This window comes from Lepus europaeus, chromosome 6 (assembly GCF_033115175.1).
Source record: "Lepus europaeus isolate LE1 chromosome 6, mLepTim1.pri, whole genome shotgun sequence".
Taxonomy (NCBI): domain Eukaryota; kingdom Metazoa; phylum Chordata; class Mammalia; order Lagomorpha; family Leporidae; genus Lepus; species Lepus europaeus.
The window spans coordinates 59,630,750-59,651,052 of NC_084832.1; the positions used below are offsets into that span (position 1 = coordinate 59,630,750).

The window sequence follows — 20,303 nt, forward strand, 5'->3', positions numbered from 1 at the left end:
TTGGAATGGTTTCCCAAAGTGAGAGGACAAAAATAAAAGGAACTGGCAACAATTTCAGATTCATTGTAAAGCAAGCAGAGAAATGTCAAGGGAGCTGGCTGAAGGTGGGCAGTAGGCTCAAGAGTGGGTTTTTTTGGTTTTTTGTCTTTTTTTTTTTCCAAAATAAGAGAAATAACTGCATGTTTCTGTGATTCCAGGAATTATCCAGCAGGTGACACGGGGGTGGGGGAGGGAGACAGAGGGAAGATTTGCTGGAGGAATTTTCTCAAACGGATAATAGAAGATGAGAAGCAGGAAAGAAGTAGGGGCTGGGCTTTGTCTAGGAGCAGGGACAGCTCAGCGGCAATGCAGGAAAAGTGAACAGGCATAGGAGTTGGGAGATGGGCCAGGGGAACCCTTCTGTATGCCTTCATTGTTACAACAAATGAAGCTAGGGAAGGAGCTAAAGAAGGGTTACAGAGAAAGGAGAGTTTGTGAAATAAGTGTCTGCAAATTTGGAAGAATGAATGTTTTAGGGGAATATGGCATGATGGCTGGGCAGTATTTAAAGCCGATGATTATAGTTTAAAAATTTTATTGTGATTTAAAAAATGTTTAGATAATTCTAGAATTACAAAAATAGGTGCAAAATAGTTCAGAGACTCCTATATACCCTTCACCCAAAGCTGGTACCTGCTTACCTAATCATAGCACAACTGTCAGTATCAGATACTGATCCACTATTAACTAAACTACAGAATTTATTATTTAACTTCAGTCAATTGTCCTACTAATGTTCTGTTTATGGACTAGGATCCAATCCGTGAGCCCATTTCCATGAAGTTTCATTGTCCTTTTGCCCGAGGCAGCTCTTCAATCTGCCTTTTGCCACTTGAACACATTTGAAAAAGCCAATCATAGAGTGTCTTGGTTTGGGCTTGTCTGCTTCCTCTCAATTGAAGTCATCTATTTTTGGCAAGATTTATCTCTCTCAGTGCATCATATTATGGGTACATGATGTTTGCAGGAATCCTCCACTGTAAAGTAACTATTTTTTTTATTTGTAATTAATAAGTAAGTGATCATAGGTTTAAAATAAGAGCATTCCACATGAGTTTCTTCCTGCCATCTTCAGATACACAAGTACAGGTACTGAGTTGGTTGAGAGTTGATTTAACATTGTGGTTTTGAAAAGTGAATACCTTAGATAAGGTAAACCTAAAACAGTCACTGATGTCATCAAAGATGAGGGTTAACTGCCCAATAGATTTTCAGTATATAACAAAACAATTAGTTACAGAAAGATGTATGATAAATTATTCAAAGGAGAAAAACAGACCTGATTTTAATATTTCACAAGACTATTGTAGGCATGGAAAGCCAAGACACTCTGGAAAAAAAAAAAAAAAAGACCTAAATGAAAGATCTCTGCGTGTGAGATCCCAGTGGAAAGAACGGGGCCATCAAAGAAGGAGGTACTTTTCTCTGAAGGGAGGAGAGAACTTCCACTTTGACTATGACCCTGTCAGAATAAGATCAAAGTCGGCGAACCCTAAAGGCTTCCATAGCCTTGGCAACTCATGACTAGAGCCTAGGGAGATTACCGACGCCATAAACAAGAGTGTCAAATTGTTAAATCAACAACAGGAGTCACTGTGTACTTATGTCTCATGTGGGATCTGTCCTTAATGTGTTGTCCAATGTGAAGTGATGCTACAACTAGCACTAAAACAGTATTTTTACACTTTGTGTTTCTGTGTGGGTGCAAACTGATGAAATCTTTACTTAGCATATACCGAATCGATCTTCTATATATAAAGATAATTGAAAATAAAAAAAAAAACCCTGATGTTAAATTGGAAATTGCATACAAAAGTAATCAATTTTTTAAAAATATCATGTAGGATCTCTGTTCTTAATGTGCTGTACATTGTGATTTAATGCTATAACTAGTACTCCAACAGCATTTTTCCACTTTGTGTTGCTATGTGAGGGCAAACTGTTGAAATCTTTACCTAATATATACTAAACTGATCTTCTGTATATAAAGAGAATTGAAAATGAGTCTTGATGTGAATGGAAGGGGAGAGGGAGCGGGAAAGGGGAGGGTTGTGGGTGGGAGGGGAGTTATGGGGGTGGGGGAAGCCATTGTAATCCATAAGCTGTACTTTGGAAATTTATATTCATTAAATAAAAGTTTAAAAAAAATTCACAAGACTGATTTATATCCATCTTTATAGAAATGCTTCTGACAACTCTGGAGACATCCTTAACTCCATTTCAGTCATTCCGGATTCACAGATACCTTCACACCTGAAAGCAGCCTTCTGAAATCTAACTGTTCATCAGTGGAAAGGAAGGCCTAGATTTTTCATTCATTCATCCATCAAATACTTATTAAAACCAACATCTGGCCAAACCTAAACACCTGGTTCATATCACAGGTAATAGAGAAAATTTTAAAAAGGCTTCCACTACCTAATTAAAATATCTCAGAGACTCTATGAAATATCACTTTCTCAAATGAAAGTGGAAATAGGATTAAATATTCAGAACTTCTGCTACAGATGTGCCTAATTAAACATTTTTCTTACAATTGCTTCTTGAAATACTCTATGGCCCTGGCTGCAAACTTCGAAAAAAATAAAAAGAATGAAGGCCAAGGTAAAACAGGAAGGTTACTAGACCACAAAGACAAGGGAGCCCGAGTCTAAATTTGGCTTGGTTGCAACTTGCATGGCCCCTTCAAGCTGGCCTAGCAAAGTAGTTAAGTGCTCTCGCTTTGAGGTTACACAGGCCTGGGTTCCAGAGTCTGGATTTAGGGTCTTTGTGACTTTGGACAAGCTTCTTATCCCTTGGAGCCTCAGCTTTTTTATAAGCAAAGCAGGAAAACTAAAGAGCACTTACATCCTAGCACAATGCCAAAGCATAAATGAGGAAATGCATGGAAAGTACTTAGTATAATGACAACTAAAGTGCTAGAAATAATGCTACCTTTCATTCTGCTTATTGTAATTCATTATTAGACACCTTTCTCTGCTTCATTTTTTATAACTGTAGCATGAAGAGAGCCAGAGAAGACTACAGCCTAACATGAAAAACTATGTGGAAATAATTAAACCATATTCCCAGAGTTGTCTTCACGTATTTCTAGCATATAACCAAACTTAAAACTTGGCATAAATTGCTCATGATGTTAGATCATAACTATAAATTGAAAGTGAGCTTGAAAATTCAATTTCACATGCACACAATTAAATGAAGCATTTTAATGAGGACAATGGTGATTTCCTGAAATTAGATGGAGCTTTGCTCTGTGAGCACGGTGCTGACCTCATATGGCCCAGCTTCTTCTGCATTCATGGCCTGTGCCTGAATTCTCCAAATGTGCTTTCTTTGAACCACTGCTACCTTTGGTGACATCATTTGTCCTTCACTTTACACAACTCATGATCTAGTCAGAGCTGGTTCTTTTCTCATTAGCTCCTGAAAATTAAAGGAGTAACTTGGCCTCGATTCCAGACTCATCTCTTAATGCACATCTTGTAGCTTCCCTGCTCCACATCTTTCCGTGGCTCTCTACTGCCTGTCAATATCCTCCTACTGAATTTCCTCCACAATACTGAAGCTTCCAGCCTTACCTCTCCAATTTATTCTCTGGTCAAACTGCAATACTTGCCAAGTACAAATTTGAAATTTGTTGAGATTTCCTTTGTGGGAAATGCACACTAATCTTGGTAAGTATTTCATGTGCACTGAAGAGTTTGTTTTCTGCTTATCAGATCTATGTATCTATATATGTCTATTCTATCAAACTTATTAAGTGAATTATTCAAATCTTCCATATCCTTAGTAATCTTGTTTATTATCTCTTATTTTCTAAGACACGTGTTAAAATATATTTTTTATATATTTTAGAATTAGAGTTGTCAGTATTTCCCTGTAATTTCTTCAATTTTCATTTTGTGTATTTAGAAGTCACGATGATAGGTGCACAGTTTTGTGTTGGCATATCATCTTGAAGAGTCATTTATTTATGTACTTCAAAAAATGACCCTTTAGTGCTTACTCTGTCCATTGTTAATATATTGTTTGCCCAGCCTTATAGTCACCTTCCTTGTCACTTCACTGGCCAGGTGTAGATTCTCTAGATCCTGTTGCAGAGACAGAATCTCAGTTCCGATGCCCTCAGCTTTATGCAGGATATTTCCGTCCAGCTCTCTGCCTGCTACAGGCCAGACAGTCCATCACTACTTCCCATGGTAGTAAGACAATGACAGAAGCTGCCCCTGAAAGCCCACACCCAAATCAGATGCCTCTGCAGACTGCCATGACTACACCTCCAGCTTACTTCACTGGCATTACTTTCCTTTTGTCACCAGCAGCCAAGATCTCCCTGTGTATCTCAGTTACCTAATTAAATTGATTTATTAAAAATTATTTATTCATTTGGGAGACAGTTAACACACACACACACACAGAACTTCCATATGCTGGCTACTCCCCAAATACCTACAATGACTGGGACTGGGCTGGAATGATGCTGGGAACTGGTCATTCAATTCTGGTCTCCCACATGGATGGCAGGGATCCAACCACTTGAGCCATCACTGATGCCTCCTAGAGTCTGTATTAGCAGGAAGCTGGGATCAGGAGCTGGAGCTCTGTATCAAATCCAGGTACTCTCATGTGGGACACTGACCAAATGCCCAGCCCTTGGCTACATATTTATTTGGCACTTTTATATATTTGGGGTGGGCAGGAGGTCATCCATATCAGCACCAGTGGCCACACAAACTGAAAGTGTCAGCCCTGATTTATTCCTAACCAAACTATACAGGATGACATGCAAAATAGTTGATTATGTACATGAAAAACACTTGAAGCATACAAGTGCCATTTTCAAGTCATTTGGCAAGTCACTTATATCTAACTTTAATAATACATGAGCATGGCAACTCCTTTTGAGTTATCATTCGAGTTAACACTGAGGAAAAAAGAACAGTGTACATTGATGGAGCATTTCATTTTCAGGCACTAAGTTAAAGGACTTTGAGGATATTTTCATTTGATTGTCACAAATCTACACAGCATAGGTACTATTATTGTCCCAACTTTATAGATGTGGAAATTAAGGCTTAAAGGGTTGCATAACTTAACCAAAGTCATCTAATTAGTAAATGGTAGTGTCAGGATTGAAATTGGTTTTGACCTTAGGGACCACTTTATACCTCCCCTTAAACAGCCAACGTAGACAAAGCGAGCATATTAGGTATTCATAATCCACAAAGATCCCTGAGAGAGAAGATAGCAGTAATGGTCTAGAAATTAAATAATAGCAGTGTCCTATTTAATGAAATAAAAGCTGAAAACTTCCCCAATATGGAGAAAGATAGTGGACATTAAAATAGACATAAGATTTCAAATTGACAGAACCAGAAAAAAATCTCTATTATGACACATTGTGGTCAAACTCACAAAAGCATACACAAAGAGAGAATTATAAAATCTTCAAGAGAAAAAACACCAAGTCAACTTTAAGAGAAATCCTATTAGCATAACAGATTTTTCAACAGAAATCTTATAGGCCAGGAGGAAATGGAATGACAAAGTCCAAGTTCTTAAATAAAATAAATACTTCAAATAACAAAGTCATGTTTAATAGATGAGGAGAAATAAAAACACTCCAAAACAAGGAAAAAATTGAAGGAATTTATCACTGCCAGACTGACTTCACAAAAGATGCTTAAGGGAGTCCTGCGACAGAAACAAAGAAAGGTAACTACCATCAGAAAAATGTGAAATTGTAATAAAAAAGCTATAAAAGACATAAGATATTCAAAAATAATTACAAGAAAAATTTAAAAGTCAAGTCTAATTCATTACTTGGTAATCACAATTTTGAATGTAAATAGACTATATTTCCAAGTTAAAATATACAGACTAGCTGAATAGATAAAGGAACGCAACCAAACAATATTCTGTCTAAAAGAAACTCACTTCCCAGTAAGATACACAGACTGAAAATGAAAAGATAGAAAAAGATATTCCATGCTAATGAAAATCATAAATGAACAGCGATAGCTATAGTATATCATACAACAAAAGACTTTAAGACAAAAACTGTAGAAAGAAAGTCACTACATAATGATCAAGGAATCAACTAAACAAGAAGTTATAATGACAGCAAATGCATATGCACCCAATGCTAGAGCACCCAATTTTGTAAAACAAACCTAAAGAGATTAGACCTAAAGAGAGAGATAAACTAGCACAATAATATAGACATCACCACCCCACCTTATATCAACAGACACATCACTCAGATAAAAAAATCAACAAACATCAGAGTTAAATTCTACTATAATTATCCCATACACCAATTGGACATAAAAGACTACACAAACATTCAATTCAGCACCTGCAGAAGACACACTCTTCATCTGCACCTGGAATATTCTCTGGAATCTACTAAATTATTAGGTTTCAAAATAAGTATTAATAAATTTAAAAAATCAAGATTATATCATGTATCTTTTCTGACCGCAATGAAATAACACTAAAAATCAACAAAAGAAACCCCTCCAAAACACATGGAAACTGAACACTGTGTTCCTGAATGAACAATGAGTCACTGCACAGATCAAAATAGAAACATTAAAATTCCTTGAAACAAATGAAAAGAGAAACCAACATACCAAAGCTAATGGAACACAGCAAAAGAGTACTAGGAGGGACGTTTATAACATTCAGTGCCTACATCAAAGAAATGTAGATATCTCAAGTAAGCAACCTAATAACGCATCTCAGGGACCCAGAGAAATAAGAAGAAATCAAATCCAAAGTTAGTTGAAGGAAAGAAATAATGAAAGTTAGATCCGAACTAAACGAAATAGAAAGTAATAAAATAATGTAAAAGAAAAATGAAGAGTTAGTTCTTTCAAAAGATAAAATCAATAAAACATTAGTTAGACTAAGAAAGAGCACTCAAATAAATAAAATCAGAGATAAAAATGAGATATAACAACTGGTTACTTAGAAATACAAAGAATAACAATGGACTATTGTGAATAGCATATACCAGCAAATTAGAAAATCCAGAAGAAACGGTAATTTTTACAGACACATACAAGCTACCAAAACTGAACCGCTCATACATGGAAAACCTGAACAGATCAATGTAAAGCACAGATATTTAATCAGTAATCCGAGGTCTTCCAAAATAGAGAAGCTTGGAACCATATGACTGCACTGATAAATTCTACCAGACTTTTAAAAAAGAATTAACATCAGTTATTCTTAAACTATTCCAAAAGTTGGAAGGAAGGAACACTTCCAAACTCATTCTGTGAACCTAGCAATATTTTGAACCCAAAACCAGACAGGGACACAACAAAAGAAAACTATAGACTAACATCCCTGATGGATATAGATGCAAAAATTTGCAATAAAGTACTAGCAAACAGAATTCAAGAACATATCAGAAAATCATACACCATAGTCAAATGGGATTTACTCCAGGGATGCAAAGGTGTGTCAACTTCAGTAAATCAGTAAGCAGAATACATCACATCAATAAAACAAATCATAAAAAAATCATACAACCACATCATTTATACAGAAAAAGCATTCCACAAAATTCAACACCAATTCAAGATTAAAACCCTGAGAAAATTAAATATAGATGTATTATTCTTCAACATAATAAAGGCTATATCACAAACCACAACCAACATCATAGTGAATGGAAAAAAGCTGAAAGCACTTTCACTAAAATCTACGAGAGCAGGATGTCCACTCTCACACTTTTATACAATATAGTACAAGCAATTTTATCCAGAGCAATTAGGCAAGAGAAAGAAACAAAAGCATACAAACAGGAAAGGTTGAAGTCATATTCTTTCCATTTGCAGATGACATAATTATATATTTAAAAAAAAAAACACCTAAAGTTCCTACTAGAGACTATTGGAACTCATAAAGCATTCCAGCAAAGTGGTTTTGTTTGTTTGTTTGTTTGTTTACTTATTATTTAACAGGTAGAGTTAGACAGTGAGAGAAAGAAACAGAGAAAGGTCTTCCTTCCGTTGGTTCACTCTCCAAATGGCCACTACGGCCGGCGCTGTGCCGATCCGAAGCCAGGAGCCAGGTGTTTCTTCCTGGTCTCCCATGCGGGTGCAGGGCCCAAGGACTTGGGCCATCCTCCACTGCACTCCCAGGCCACAGCAGAGAGCTGGACTGGAAGAGGAGCAACTGGGACAGAATCTGGCGCCCCAACTGGACTAGAACTCGGGGTGCCGGCGTTGCAGGCGGAGGATTAGCCACTGCGCCAGCCCCAAACGCAGGTTAAATCAAGGTGGCCCCTCCCCACTCTCTACCCCTCACCCAACTCAAAATGGATCAAAGACATAAATGTAAACCTGAAACTACTAGAAGACAACATAGGGGAAACTCTCTTCAGACATTAGATTCAGATAAGACCCCCCAAAACTATGTAACAGATGAAAAAACAGACAAATAGGATTATATCAAACTAAATAGCTTCTTCACAGCAAAACAGTGTGAATGGACAACCTACAGAATGGGAGAAAAGATTTTCAAATATGGATTTGAAACAGGATTAATATTCAAAATATATAAGCTCAACAATAACAACAAAAACCCAGTTAAGAAATGAGCAAATGATTAGAATAGACTTTTCTCAAAAGAAGAAATACAAATGACCAACAAACACATGAAAAAAATGTTCAATATCACTAGCTATCATGGAAATGCAAATGAAACCCTAATGATGTATCATCCCCCAATTAGAATGGCTATTATCAAAAAGATTAAAGAAAACAAATACTGGTGGAGATATGGGAAAAAAGAACCTTTTTAGACTGCTGGTGGGAATACAAATGATAGCCCTTGTGGAGAACAGCATGGAGGTTTGTGAAAAAATTAAAAGCAGACCTGAAATTTGACGCAGCCATCCCACTTCTGGGTACATACCTGAAGAAAGCAAAAGCAGCTTGTGAAAGAGATACCTGCACCCCACGTTCACTGCAGCACCATTCACAATGGCAAGAAATGGAATCAACCTAGGTGTCCACTGACAAACGAATGGATAAAGAAAATACAGCACATATACACAATGGAATAGTATTAAGCTGTAACAAAGAATGAAGTCCTGATCTTTTCAGCTAAGCGGATGGAGCTGGAAATCGTTATGTTAAGTGAAATGGGTCAGATACAGGAAGACAGATAGCATATATTCTCCCTCATCTGTGGAAATTCATAAGTAGCTGATTTGTACTTAGAACAGTGATTCCTATGATTCCTACAGCCTGGGATGGCTGGGGGGTGGGGTGGGGTGGGGGAGGGTATAGAGGTAAAACACAGTAAGATAGAAGTAAAAGTTCTACTGCACAGTGGGGTGACTGTGGTTCACAGTAACGTATTAGACACTAAATGAAGAGCTGGAGGAGAGGAGCGGGCAGGCTCCAAACACAAAGGAGAAGGAGAGGCTGGTTGCCTGTGTTGATTGGTTTATCCTACGCGTGCATATTGCAGCACCACGCTGTACTTCAAAAAAAAAAGTACACATTTCACATGTTATTCACAAAGTTTAATGAGAAAAAAGTAAAGAAAAATATAAATTAAAAAAATTTCTAGGGGACAATAAACACTACAATGTAAAAATGTACAAGGGGCTAGTATAAGTCATTTACTAAGCATACATTCTGTAAGAAACAGAAAAAAATGTTTAAGCTCATTAATAAGTAATACCAATTAAAATGTTATTTTTCTACCTATCACAGTAATGAAAATAAAAAAATCAGTGAATTTCCATGCTATGTTAGAGTGAAGGGAAGGAATAGTTTTCTATACAGTTGATGGGAACTTAAAGACATTCAGAAGAAAAATAGGAAATATTTTATAAAAAAGTTTTAAAATGTTTATGCCACTTTGAAAAAGTTCTCATATTTTTGAGAATAGTATATTATAAATTAACAATGTAAGAGATCATTTTAAATCGAAATATATACATACATGTGCACATGTGCATCTGTATGTAATATACCTTTAAGTATATGCATTACGTGGAAATATTAACAATAATTATCTCTATACCAAAAGATTACTGGACATTTTGTTTCCTTCTCTTTTTTCTTTATTTGTATGATCTGATTTTTCTCCAACAAACATAAATGAATTTCATGACCTATAGTTCAAAGTATTTTAACAATGTGTGTACTGCGTGAAAATCAAGGTGCTGAATCTGTAAAATGAAGGCTGATATTGGGAAGAGTAAGGTGGATCTACACCTACTGTTATACAGGATGTCTGAGACAAAAGGTCAAGAGAAAACAATTGAGTTGCTAAAAAATACGTGATTTCTTTACAGAAGTTATTGAAATGCACTATATATTTACACATTTACATACATACATATTCTGGAATCTGAAACACCAAATCGGATGTGGAAAAGTCTTTTACTTTCTATGCTCTGTACTATTTTCCAATAGTAAACATAAAGCATTTTATAATTAAAATATTCAAAAATGTGCAAACTGGAGTAGGAACTGATCAAAATTAATAAAACATACACATGGCCTTGTTTATTAACTGCTAGGAATACCCAGCCCCAGTACCTCCATCCACCAAAGCTTGGCACATATTATTTAATGGCAAATTATATCATTCAATCCAGTACTTGAAACCTAAGCAAATATGTAGACATTGGTATGGTAAGATCAGTATGTGTGGAAAATATCAACATATTCAGTCATGATTTAGCTATATGTCTGAGTAATTGTTTAGTAATATGAATTACTACACATTATTAGTATTATGAATGGAAATCAGAAATAGATTCATAGGGGCCAGCGTGTGGCACAGCAGGTTAAAGCCCTGGCCTGAAGTGCTGCCATCCCATGTGGGCACCAGTTCAAGTCCTGGCTGCTCCACTTCTGATCCAGCTCTCTGCTATGGCCTGGGACAGCAGTAGAAGATGGCCCAAGTCCTTGGGCCCCACACCCACATGGAAAACCAGGAAGAAGCTCCTGGCTCCTGGCTCCTGGCTTCGGATTGGTGCAGTTCTGGCCCTTGTGGCCATCTGGGGAGTGAACCAGTGGATGAAAGACCTCTCTCTCTGTCTCTACCTCTCTCTGTAACTCTGTCTTTCAAATAAATAAAATAAATCTTTAAAAAAAAATAGACTCATGATATCTTGGCTTTCCATGCCTGCTATACTCTCATGGGCTCTTCAGCCAGATCTGAATGCCTTGAGGGCTGATTCTGAGGCCGGAGTGTTGTTTAGGACATCTGCCATCCTATGAGTCTGCTGTGTATCCCACTTCCCATGTTGGATCTTTCTCTCCCTTTTTGATTCTATCAGTTAGTATTAGCAGATACTTGTCTTGTTTGTGTGATCTCTTTGACTCTTAGACCTATCAGAGCTATCAATTGTGAGCTGAAATTGATCACTTGGACTAGTGCGATGGCATTGGTACATGCCATCTTGATGGAATTGTGTTGGAATCCCCTGCACATTTCTAACTCCACCATTTGCGGCCAGTCCGATTGAGCATGTTCCAAATTGTTCATCTCCTCCCTCTCTTTTTCCACTCTTAGATTTAACAGGGATCACTTTTCAGTTAAAATTTAAACACCTGAGAATAATTGTGTGTTAATTACTGAGTTCAACCAATAGTACTAGAACAACAACAACAACAACAAATACTAAAAAGGATAAAGTATTACATTGTACATCTAAAGTCAGGACAGGAGCTGATCAGTTCATTGTTGCTTATAGTGTCCATTTCACTTAACAGGTTTCCTCTTTGGCGCTCAGTTGTCATCGATCAGGGAAAACAAATGATATTTTTCTCTTTGGGACTGGCTTAATTCACTCAGCATGATGTTTTCCAGATTGCTCCATCTTGTTGCAAATGACTGGGTTTCATTGTTTCTTACTGCTGTATAGTATTCTATGGAGTACATGTCCCATAATTTCTTTATCCAGTCTACTGTTGATGGGCATTTGGGTTGGTTCCAGGTCTTAGTTATTGTGAATTGAGCTGCAATAAACATTAATGTGCAGATGGCTTTTTTATTTGTCAAATTAAATTCCTTTGGGTAAATTCCAAGGAGTGGGATGGCTGGGTTGTATGGTAGGGTTATGTTCAGGTTTCTGAGGAATCTCCAGACAGACTTCCATAGTGGCTTAACCAGTTTGCATTCCCACCAACAGTGGGTTAGTGTCCCTTTTTCCCCACATCCTCTCCAGCACCTAAATGAATGATCTCTGTGAGTGAGATCCCAGTGGAAAGAACGGGGCCATCAAAGAAGGAGATACCCTTCTCCGAAGGGAGGAGAGAACCTCCACTTTGACTATGACCCTATCGGAATAAGACCAAAGTCAGCGAACTCTAAAGGCTTCCATAGCCCTGGCAACTCATGACTAGAGCCTAGGGAGATTACTGACGCCATGAACAGGAGTGTCAAATTGTTAAGTCAGCAACAGGAGTCACTGTGTACTTACACCCCATGCGGGATCTGTCCCTAATGTGTCGTCTAAAGCCAAGTGATGCTATGACTGGTACTGAAACAGTATTTTTATACTTTGCGTTTCTGTGTGGGCGCAGACTGATGAGGTCTTTGCTAATTATATACTGAAGTGATCTTCTGTATATAAAGAGAATTGGAAATGAAAAAAAAAAAAAAACAAAAAACAACCTGGTGTTAAAATGGAAATGGCATAGAAAATTAATTATTTTGAAAAAAAAAAATTATGTAGGATCTCTGTCTTTAATGTGCTGTACATTGCTATTTAATGCTATAATTAGTAATCCAATGGTAGTTTTTTCACTCAATGTTGCTATATGGGCAAAATGTTGAAACCTTTACCTAATATATACTAAATGGATCTTCTGTATACAAAGAGAATTGAAAATGAATCTTTACATGAATGGAAGGGGAAAGGGAGCGGGAGGGGGGAGGGTTGCGGGCGGGAGGGAAGTTATGGGAGGGGGAAAGCCATTGTAACCCACAAGCTATACTTTGGAAATTTATATTCATTAAATAAAAGTTTAATAAAAAAAAAAAAATAGACTCATAGACTTCGAAAAGGAAAAGAGTCTTAACATCAAAGAAACTTAAGTTCCCAGACTGAAGCCATACAACACCAGAATTAGAAGTTGAGCACGTGACTCCCTGTCAATTTTGGGAACCTTTTAGACTGATAATGCAGATAACAATAATCCCCAACAATTCCCTTAGATCTTTCTTTGGAGACTTAGGATAGAGCCATGCCTGTGCTGACTCATTCATGATCATTCTTATGTAAATTTCACGATCACACATTTGAAAAATGCACATGCTGTTAAAAAGCAAACACTAACTAAGACTACCATGGAGGGCATTTTAGTAAAACCAGGGGCTAAGACCTTGATCTTGTCTTTGACTATGGCTTTGTGACCTCCTTAGAGGGTACCGACTTCCTGTGCTTCCCCCATCCCTATCAAAGGATTGTCCCTTCTACTTCAGAGAGCTGCTCTCAGGTGCCTCTTCATCTTTCTGCAGGTGTTTCTGAAGGGTGGAGGTCATGGGGGCGGGGGGAGCTCTAGATGTCACCCAGGAGATAAGGGCCTGGTTTCCATCTCCACTAGAGCTCTTTCCCTTTGAGATTTCTTAATTCTTCAGCTCAGAATGTGTCAACCTGTTTGGAAAATTCTGACCTTAAAATCCACACCTCTCCTATTGTAGGAAGTTCTTGAAGCATTCAATGTTCTAATGCTCCTTCATTTTACAGGAACCATTTCCTCTTGAAAACAATGATTTTCACTATGAAGATAAGCATCAATGAGTGAAATACACTTATTAAGAAACACACTTCACCAAAAATAGTCCTCAAATACAGGTCCAAAAATCACAGCTATTCCAATTCGTCACAGCTCATCTTACAGGTCACAGGACAAGATTAGGAAAACCAGCCCTTCTGGTTCCTAACTAAATAATTTGTACTAAGCCAACGGTGCCAGACCGGATTTGTTATAGTCACAGTTCCACTTTCAATCACTCCTTTCAGAATACTGGTTATCATCACTGCCCCTTTTCAAGCCATTTCTCGTTTATCTTTGCTGAAGACAAATGTCTTACAAGTATGTACTATCTCGCAACTACTAACTACTATGACTTGTGGCAAGTGAGTGGAGGAAGAAAGTTTGTTTTTTTTTTTTTTCTCCTCTCCAGTAGGAACACCTGTGTTAAGTGATATACCATGTTCTAAGTCTTCTGGAAGCAATCCTTCCTAATGCTGTGAGTCTCGGTAGCGGAGTGGGGCAGTGGGCGTTGGAGAAGGGAATGTTCTGGTTTCCTTGCTCCTGTGGAGAGCAGTGGTGACTTAGAGGCGTCTCTTTATGGGTCTGATTCTGAGTGGGTTGGGAGGCGATGGTGTGTGCAGTTCCGGGCATAAGGAAGAGATTTCATCAATAATGGTCACCCAAGGTTTCATGACCGAGGACAGGCACCATCCAGCAAGAAGTGGGTGCACAGACTAAGTGTCAAGGATGAAAATACTACATTTATGAATAACACATATTCCATGAGAACGGCGACCACAAAGCAGAATGGTAGGTTTGAAATGCAAATCATTGTGTCTACTGTCTAAGGCCACAAATTGCTGTTGACATTCGAATGAAGAATATGTTGTCATAAAGCATTTCTAAGTGGCACCACTGTGTGAGCGCTGAACAGAGAGTGTGCAGATCAAACGCCTGCTGGGTACAATATATGCTTCTTGCAGGACAGCTGCTCCCAATAATTCCATAGACTTGTCTCCTAAAGTCTAGTGTGCATATTCAGAAAAAAAAAAGACAAAACATAAAAAAAAAAAAAAAACAACTTTTTTGGTAACACCTTTGAAGCCATTCAAAGGAGCTTCACATTGTGGGCCTTCTCACCAACTGATCTGGCAAGTGCTGAGAACAAGGTGGCATTCCTTGTTGGGTCCTGGCTGGAATTTGCCATGGATTCAGCCTGTCTCAGTCAGTGCTGACAGTGGCTCGCAGGCTCCACTCACGTGAGGGAGGAGTCAGGCCTCCTTAGATTGGTCATGGTTCTTGGACTCTTACAGACACAAGCTACCCCACAGTTCACATATGGCTCGGGGCAGAAGAACCAGGAACAGAATGTAACACAACTCCCAGCATACAGCCTTCGTGTCTCACTCTGAGAACTGCAAACTAGACTTTCCAACATTTGGAGACACCGACAAAGTAAGTATGAAATTTGCAGATACATTCCCAGGTTTCACCTTGTAGCCCTTCTAACACCTGGGTGAAAATCAACTCTCATCACATAAAGCAGGGAGCACGGAGACAGGAAACCTCAGCTATTTGCATGCCTATTTTAATTTCTAACAACTCATGCCTGCTGTGCACTCTCACTCTCACTCTGTGGCCGGCACCGAACGAGGCCCTTGACATAGACTAACGCTTGTAACTCCTCATAAGACCCTGAATGGGCACCCAGTTTTGCAAGCAAGGAAAAACCATGAGGTTTTGAGAAGTTTGGTCCAATGGCATGGTGGCAGACCCGACGCCCAAAAAGCTGAGCTACACTTTGCGGCCTTTGACTTAAATTTGAAGCAGATACTAGAAGTCTCAAATCATGTGATAATTGTGCAACAAAATAAAACAAAATCTACACTTAGTGTCCTCTATAGGAAGGGAGTAACCCACATTGCTATATGCCTAAATGGGAAACATTTCATAACTCACAGCACTTGATGATAATGTGTCTAGTCAACTTAACATTAAGGGAACTAAGATTGTTTAACTTTTTTAGGTAAAAGACACAATCATATAATATATAAATATCTAATATCAGCTGGTTGCAGCCAGTCTAAAATGACCACTGTAGCTAAAAAAAAATACAAATTGCCTTTGAGTGAGGGAGTATTAGTAACACCATTCTACCCAAGCAACATCATTTTTTAAAACATTGTTAAAACTGAAAAAAAAACTAACAAGTAGTTATAATTATAGATAAATAAAGCCTTTGAAAATGATTTAACATTTCAAACTTTAAAATTATAAAGCCTCAAACTAATCACTATAAATTTAAAGTTAGCATTTAGCAAAGTGCTTTATGCATAGAGGGTTACCAATAAATCATTCTGGAATGAATGACTGAATCCATGAATATGGTTTTGAAAAACAGATAGACATTGTCCTTTCATTAGGCTTGGAATTTTTTCTTTTAATTTCCTGATGCAAGTTGCATGACATTTCTTTTATGATGTGTGTATGTGTGCATGGATGTGTCCTAAGGGCTCCCAGGACTTCTAGTTTAAACAAAAGGAAATGACTATCATCTAAAAAATACAAATAAATAACTGGCCAAAACAATGAAGAATAGAAAAGATGTATTGTCTCTGCAGTGAGATACGAGGGGTGAAAAGATAAGTAGCTTAGTCCAAATATTTTTGTTAATAATTGAGAAAATATAAAACTGCTCTCTGGGTAACAGCATAAAAACACAGACTATGTGTACAAGAGTATTTCAAAAATCCACGGAAAATGGAATCCAATGATAAGTTCACTTTGTTGAAAAAAGATTTTGAAAGTCATGCATAGTTTTTCATAATATGCACCTTCATGAACTTCTTGAAGAAGCTTCATACACAGTTAAGATGCTATGACTGGTGAATAAAGACATTTCGCACTATTTATAGTTAATACAAACAGAAGATAAATTCAAACCACAAGGAAATAGCTCTTGCTTAAAAGTATTTTAGTGCCTTGGGACTCAACAGTTGAACAAGTAAGTGCCCCTATATAACTATCCAGTCTTTAAAAGAATGTTTGAAAACTAACATGAGCATAAAACCACGAATTACCCCAATAATTTCCATGAGGTAAAATGTAAGATTAAATCTACACTGGCCCAACTGTTTGATAAATTTCTTTCTTGTTTAAAAAGTAAATAAGTAAGAGGAGAGAGGTGTATTGAAAATTTCCAGGAACACCTTTTATGTCATTCCATCAGAGCTGTGTGCTCTCACGAACAGCACATCTAAGGTTCCCCAAGCATTCCCCACGAACCAGGGAACTCACTATCAATTCCTAGCAGGTCCTAGGGGTGCTTTTGTACAGTGCTTTTATCTCATTTGAAAAAAATGCAGGCTGTCTATCACCTTGGTGCTCCCCAGTTACTCTGGCCACCATAATAAATCTGCTAACAGAGCGAAAGCGCTGTGGTTCCGTTTGACAAGCTTCTTCACGCGGTTCTGCCGAACTGCAAAGCTGTTGGGACAGATAATGTCCAGTAGATACAGCAGACCCTTAAAATCAAGGAGCAAGCAAGCTACAGCATTTCCAAGAGGCAAAAATTTTTAAAACAGTAAGAAAACAGAGATAGTAATATTTTCCCAAAAAATGGTAAAAATAAATCTAAAGACTGGTACAATAATCCAGATTGAACCTGCTCTGTGCTTTCTAAATCGAGCCTACATTTGTATATCATTTCCATAAATAAAGCATGAAAGATGATAACTGACATAGATATGTAACATATAAAGCCACGGATTTAATTTTCACAAGTAGTTCATTTGTCTAAACACTTGCTCCTCTGTGCTAGAAACAGTGAGCAGTAGAAGCCAAAACGCTAACTCTGCAGAGGTTGCATACTAAACAGCTCTAGGATGTGGCCTGGTACTTGGAGACAAATCTGCAAGGAATGATGCCTGATACCTGAGCCCATGTGACAAAGCACTTCACAACAAATACTGAGCAATGCCTAGCCTTGACTTCGACTAGGCAAAACCAAATACGAATTTAAAAAGCCAAGCATCAGCCAGTAAAACAATTCTAGTAGCTGTCATAGTTCAAACGGCTTTTAAGAACACAGGAACCTCACTCAGTTTACAAACTGGCACACACTTTCTTATGCTTCTGAACATAAACATTTTTTCACATTCACAGAATACGCACAAAATCTTTGTTACTTGAGGCCAAACGCGGCCATCCGATCTGCCTTTTACTGTCAACTTTCTTACCTTTCCCAGAAGCTAATCAATCTCTGATGTAGACACAGGAAACTGGAATAAATTCATGAGCTGGGGTTGCAGTCTATTGGGACACAGTAGTCTGACATGGAGAAGAAACCACATGCTAATATTCTAAGGGAATCCAATTTGCACATTTCCCAGAGTTCCAGCATACACTTTTTTACTTTTCTACTTTTTTTCATTGATTATTTTAAAATACAGCCTTGTTCCTAAGAAGAAAAAAGCAGACTTAGGGAGTGACCTGGAAAGATCCCCCACACCAGGTTCCATTGGCACGGAAGTCTCTCCTTGTCCAATATGTCACTAAAATTCCTGCACTTAACACTTAAAAAGACAAAAACAAAAATTCACCATCAAAAAACAAACCGGGGGCGGGGGCGGGGGCGGGGGCGGGGGCGTCCGCATCCTTTACTTTCCGAGTTGAGATTTCCACTTCTGCCTCCTGAGTTCTCTCCTGGGCTCTCTCCCTCATAACCAGAGCCTCAGGCACATACCTGCAAACACACACGACGCTCTAGCGCGGACGCGCGGGCCCGTCAGCACCGCGACGGGGACACTCAGTGCGGTCATCAAACGAGTGACTCTGCCTGAGCAATGGGTCTCTTTCAATGACGCCCCGATACCTCTGCAGCACACCCCTTACAGGACTCAGCGGAAAGACGAGACAGGCTGCATTAAAGGAGCACGCAAAGAGAGCAGCAGGTTCGCCCATCCGAGGGCACCGCCACCCTAGCCACGGGAGCCGGCTGCGCGAGGGAGAGTGCAGCCCGGACGCCACACGCCCGTGGCCCTGGTCATTAAGAAATAAGAACAGTAGCAACAAGCATCCCCACTGCGTTCCGTACCGCAGCTGCACACCGAGCGGGCGGCTCCTGCCCCCAGCACCCGCAGCCTCCCCGGCAGCGCCACACCAGCGCGGGACGAAGGCGACTGAGCCCCGCGGGGCTCGGAGGGCGCGCGCCGGGCCCTGCCCTCGTAGCCCCCCCCCCGCCCTGGCCGCCGGCCCCGCCCCTCCGCCGGCCCCGCCCTTTGCCGCTGGCCCCGCCCCTGCCGCCGGCCACAGCCGCATAGCCTGTCCCGCCTTGGCCGCCGGCCCCGCCCCTGCCGCTGGCCCCGCCCATGGAGCAGCCACGCCCCTGCCGCCGGCCCCGCCCTCCGACGGCCCCGCCCCTGCCGTCGGCCACAGCCGCGTAGCCTGTCCCGCCGTGGCCGCCGGCCCCGCCCCTGCCGCTGGCCCCGCCCACTGAGCCAGCCACGCCCCTGCCTCCGGCCCCGCCCCTGCCGCTGGCCACACCCGCGGCGCCGCGAGTCCCTCAGGTGGAACAGGCTGATTGGCCTCTGGTTGCCAGGGCCTGCCTCTTTGGCTTCCGGCTGCACTTCGCTAGGAGGTGTGAGGTGGCCTAGATGCTACCTTGGGAGCGAGACGTAGCGGGACGGCCTCCCGACCTCGCTGGACCTTTACGTCGCGGCCTAGGTCCCGAGGAAGAGGGGATGGCAGACGAAACGCCGGTTGGTTTGGGCACCAGCGGTGATGGGTAGTTCGGCGCTTCCAGGCATCTCTTCGGATACGAAAGGAGGAAAGTTGCCCCGTCGCGTGGGACGCACTTCCAGGGAGCAAACTTGGAGCGCCTGTGTGTACAGTTCCCTTCCGAGGGTGCAGGGCCCCTTTGTGTGGCTCCCGACTGGTCCCTTCTAGGCCGTCTGCAGAGAGGCGGCGTGCTCGGCGCTTTCGCTGTTGCCCTGCAAACCAAGGGCACATTTTTGGACGCATCTTCTTGCATGATTTGGGCTAACTGGGATTCCCAGCGACTCCGGGAATTCGCATTATACGGGAGTCTGTCTTATTTTTAGACTGAGTTGTTAGGGCCCACCTAGAGTGTCTGAAATTTATAACAGGTACCACTGAAGAAAGGAGACAACTTATGGTGAATGATTAGACACTGAGAGTCTTCAGAAGCTTCTATAAGATGGTGGAAATGGAATTAAAAGGCGTTTTGTGGGAAAAAAAATTGAAATCCACGCATAGTTATTCATAAAATGCATTTCCAGGAATTTTTTGAATTCCCCTTGTACAATGATCTTCCACATCTTTTTGATCAAAAACATTTTGTAAATTTATAGTGATAACATTTTGGAAGTAGTGAAAAATTGTCATTTCTATTTTTCTGAAAAATCTGTATTTCCTAGCTGAAATAGCATTGGTAGATTCAGTTTTATAACATGGGAAATTTTGGAATGATCTTGATTAGCAAAATTCTGTATTGTA

General features: G+C 39.9%; 1 protein-coding gene across 1 annotated transcript in view; it reads left to right on the forward strand.

The window, feature by feature from the left end:
• Nucleotides 1-20,074: 20,074 nt before the first annotated feature.
• The window catches only part of LRRC63 (leucine rich repeat containing 63), a 61,319-nt gene continuing 61,090 nt past the window's right edge, over nt 20,075-20,303 (forward strand). Inside the window, exon 1 of the mRNA XM_062195169.1 lies at nt 20,075-20,146. Within this exon, the coding sequence (XP_062051153.1) occupies nt 20,075-20,146 (72 nt within the window). The remainder of the gene's footprint in view (nt 20,147-20,303) is intronic.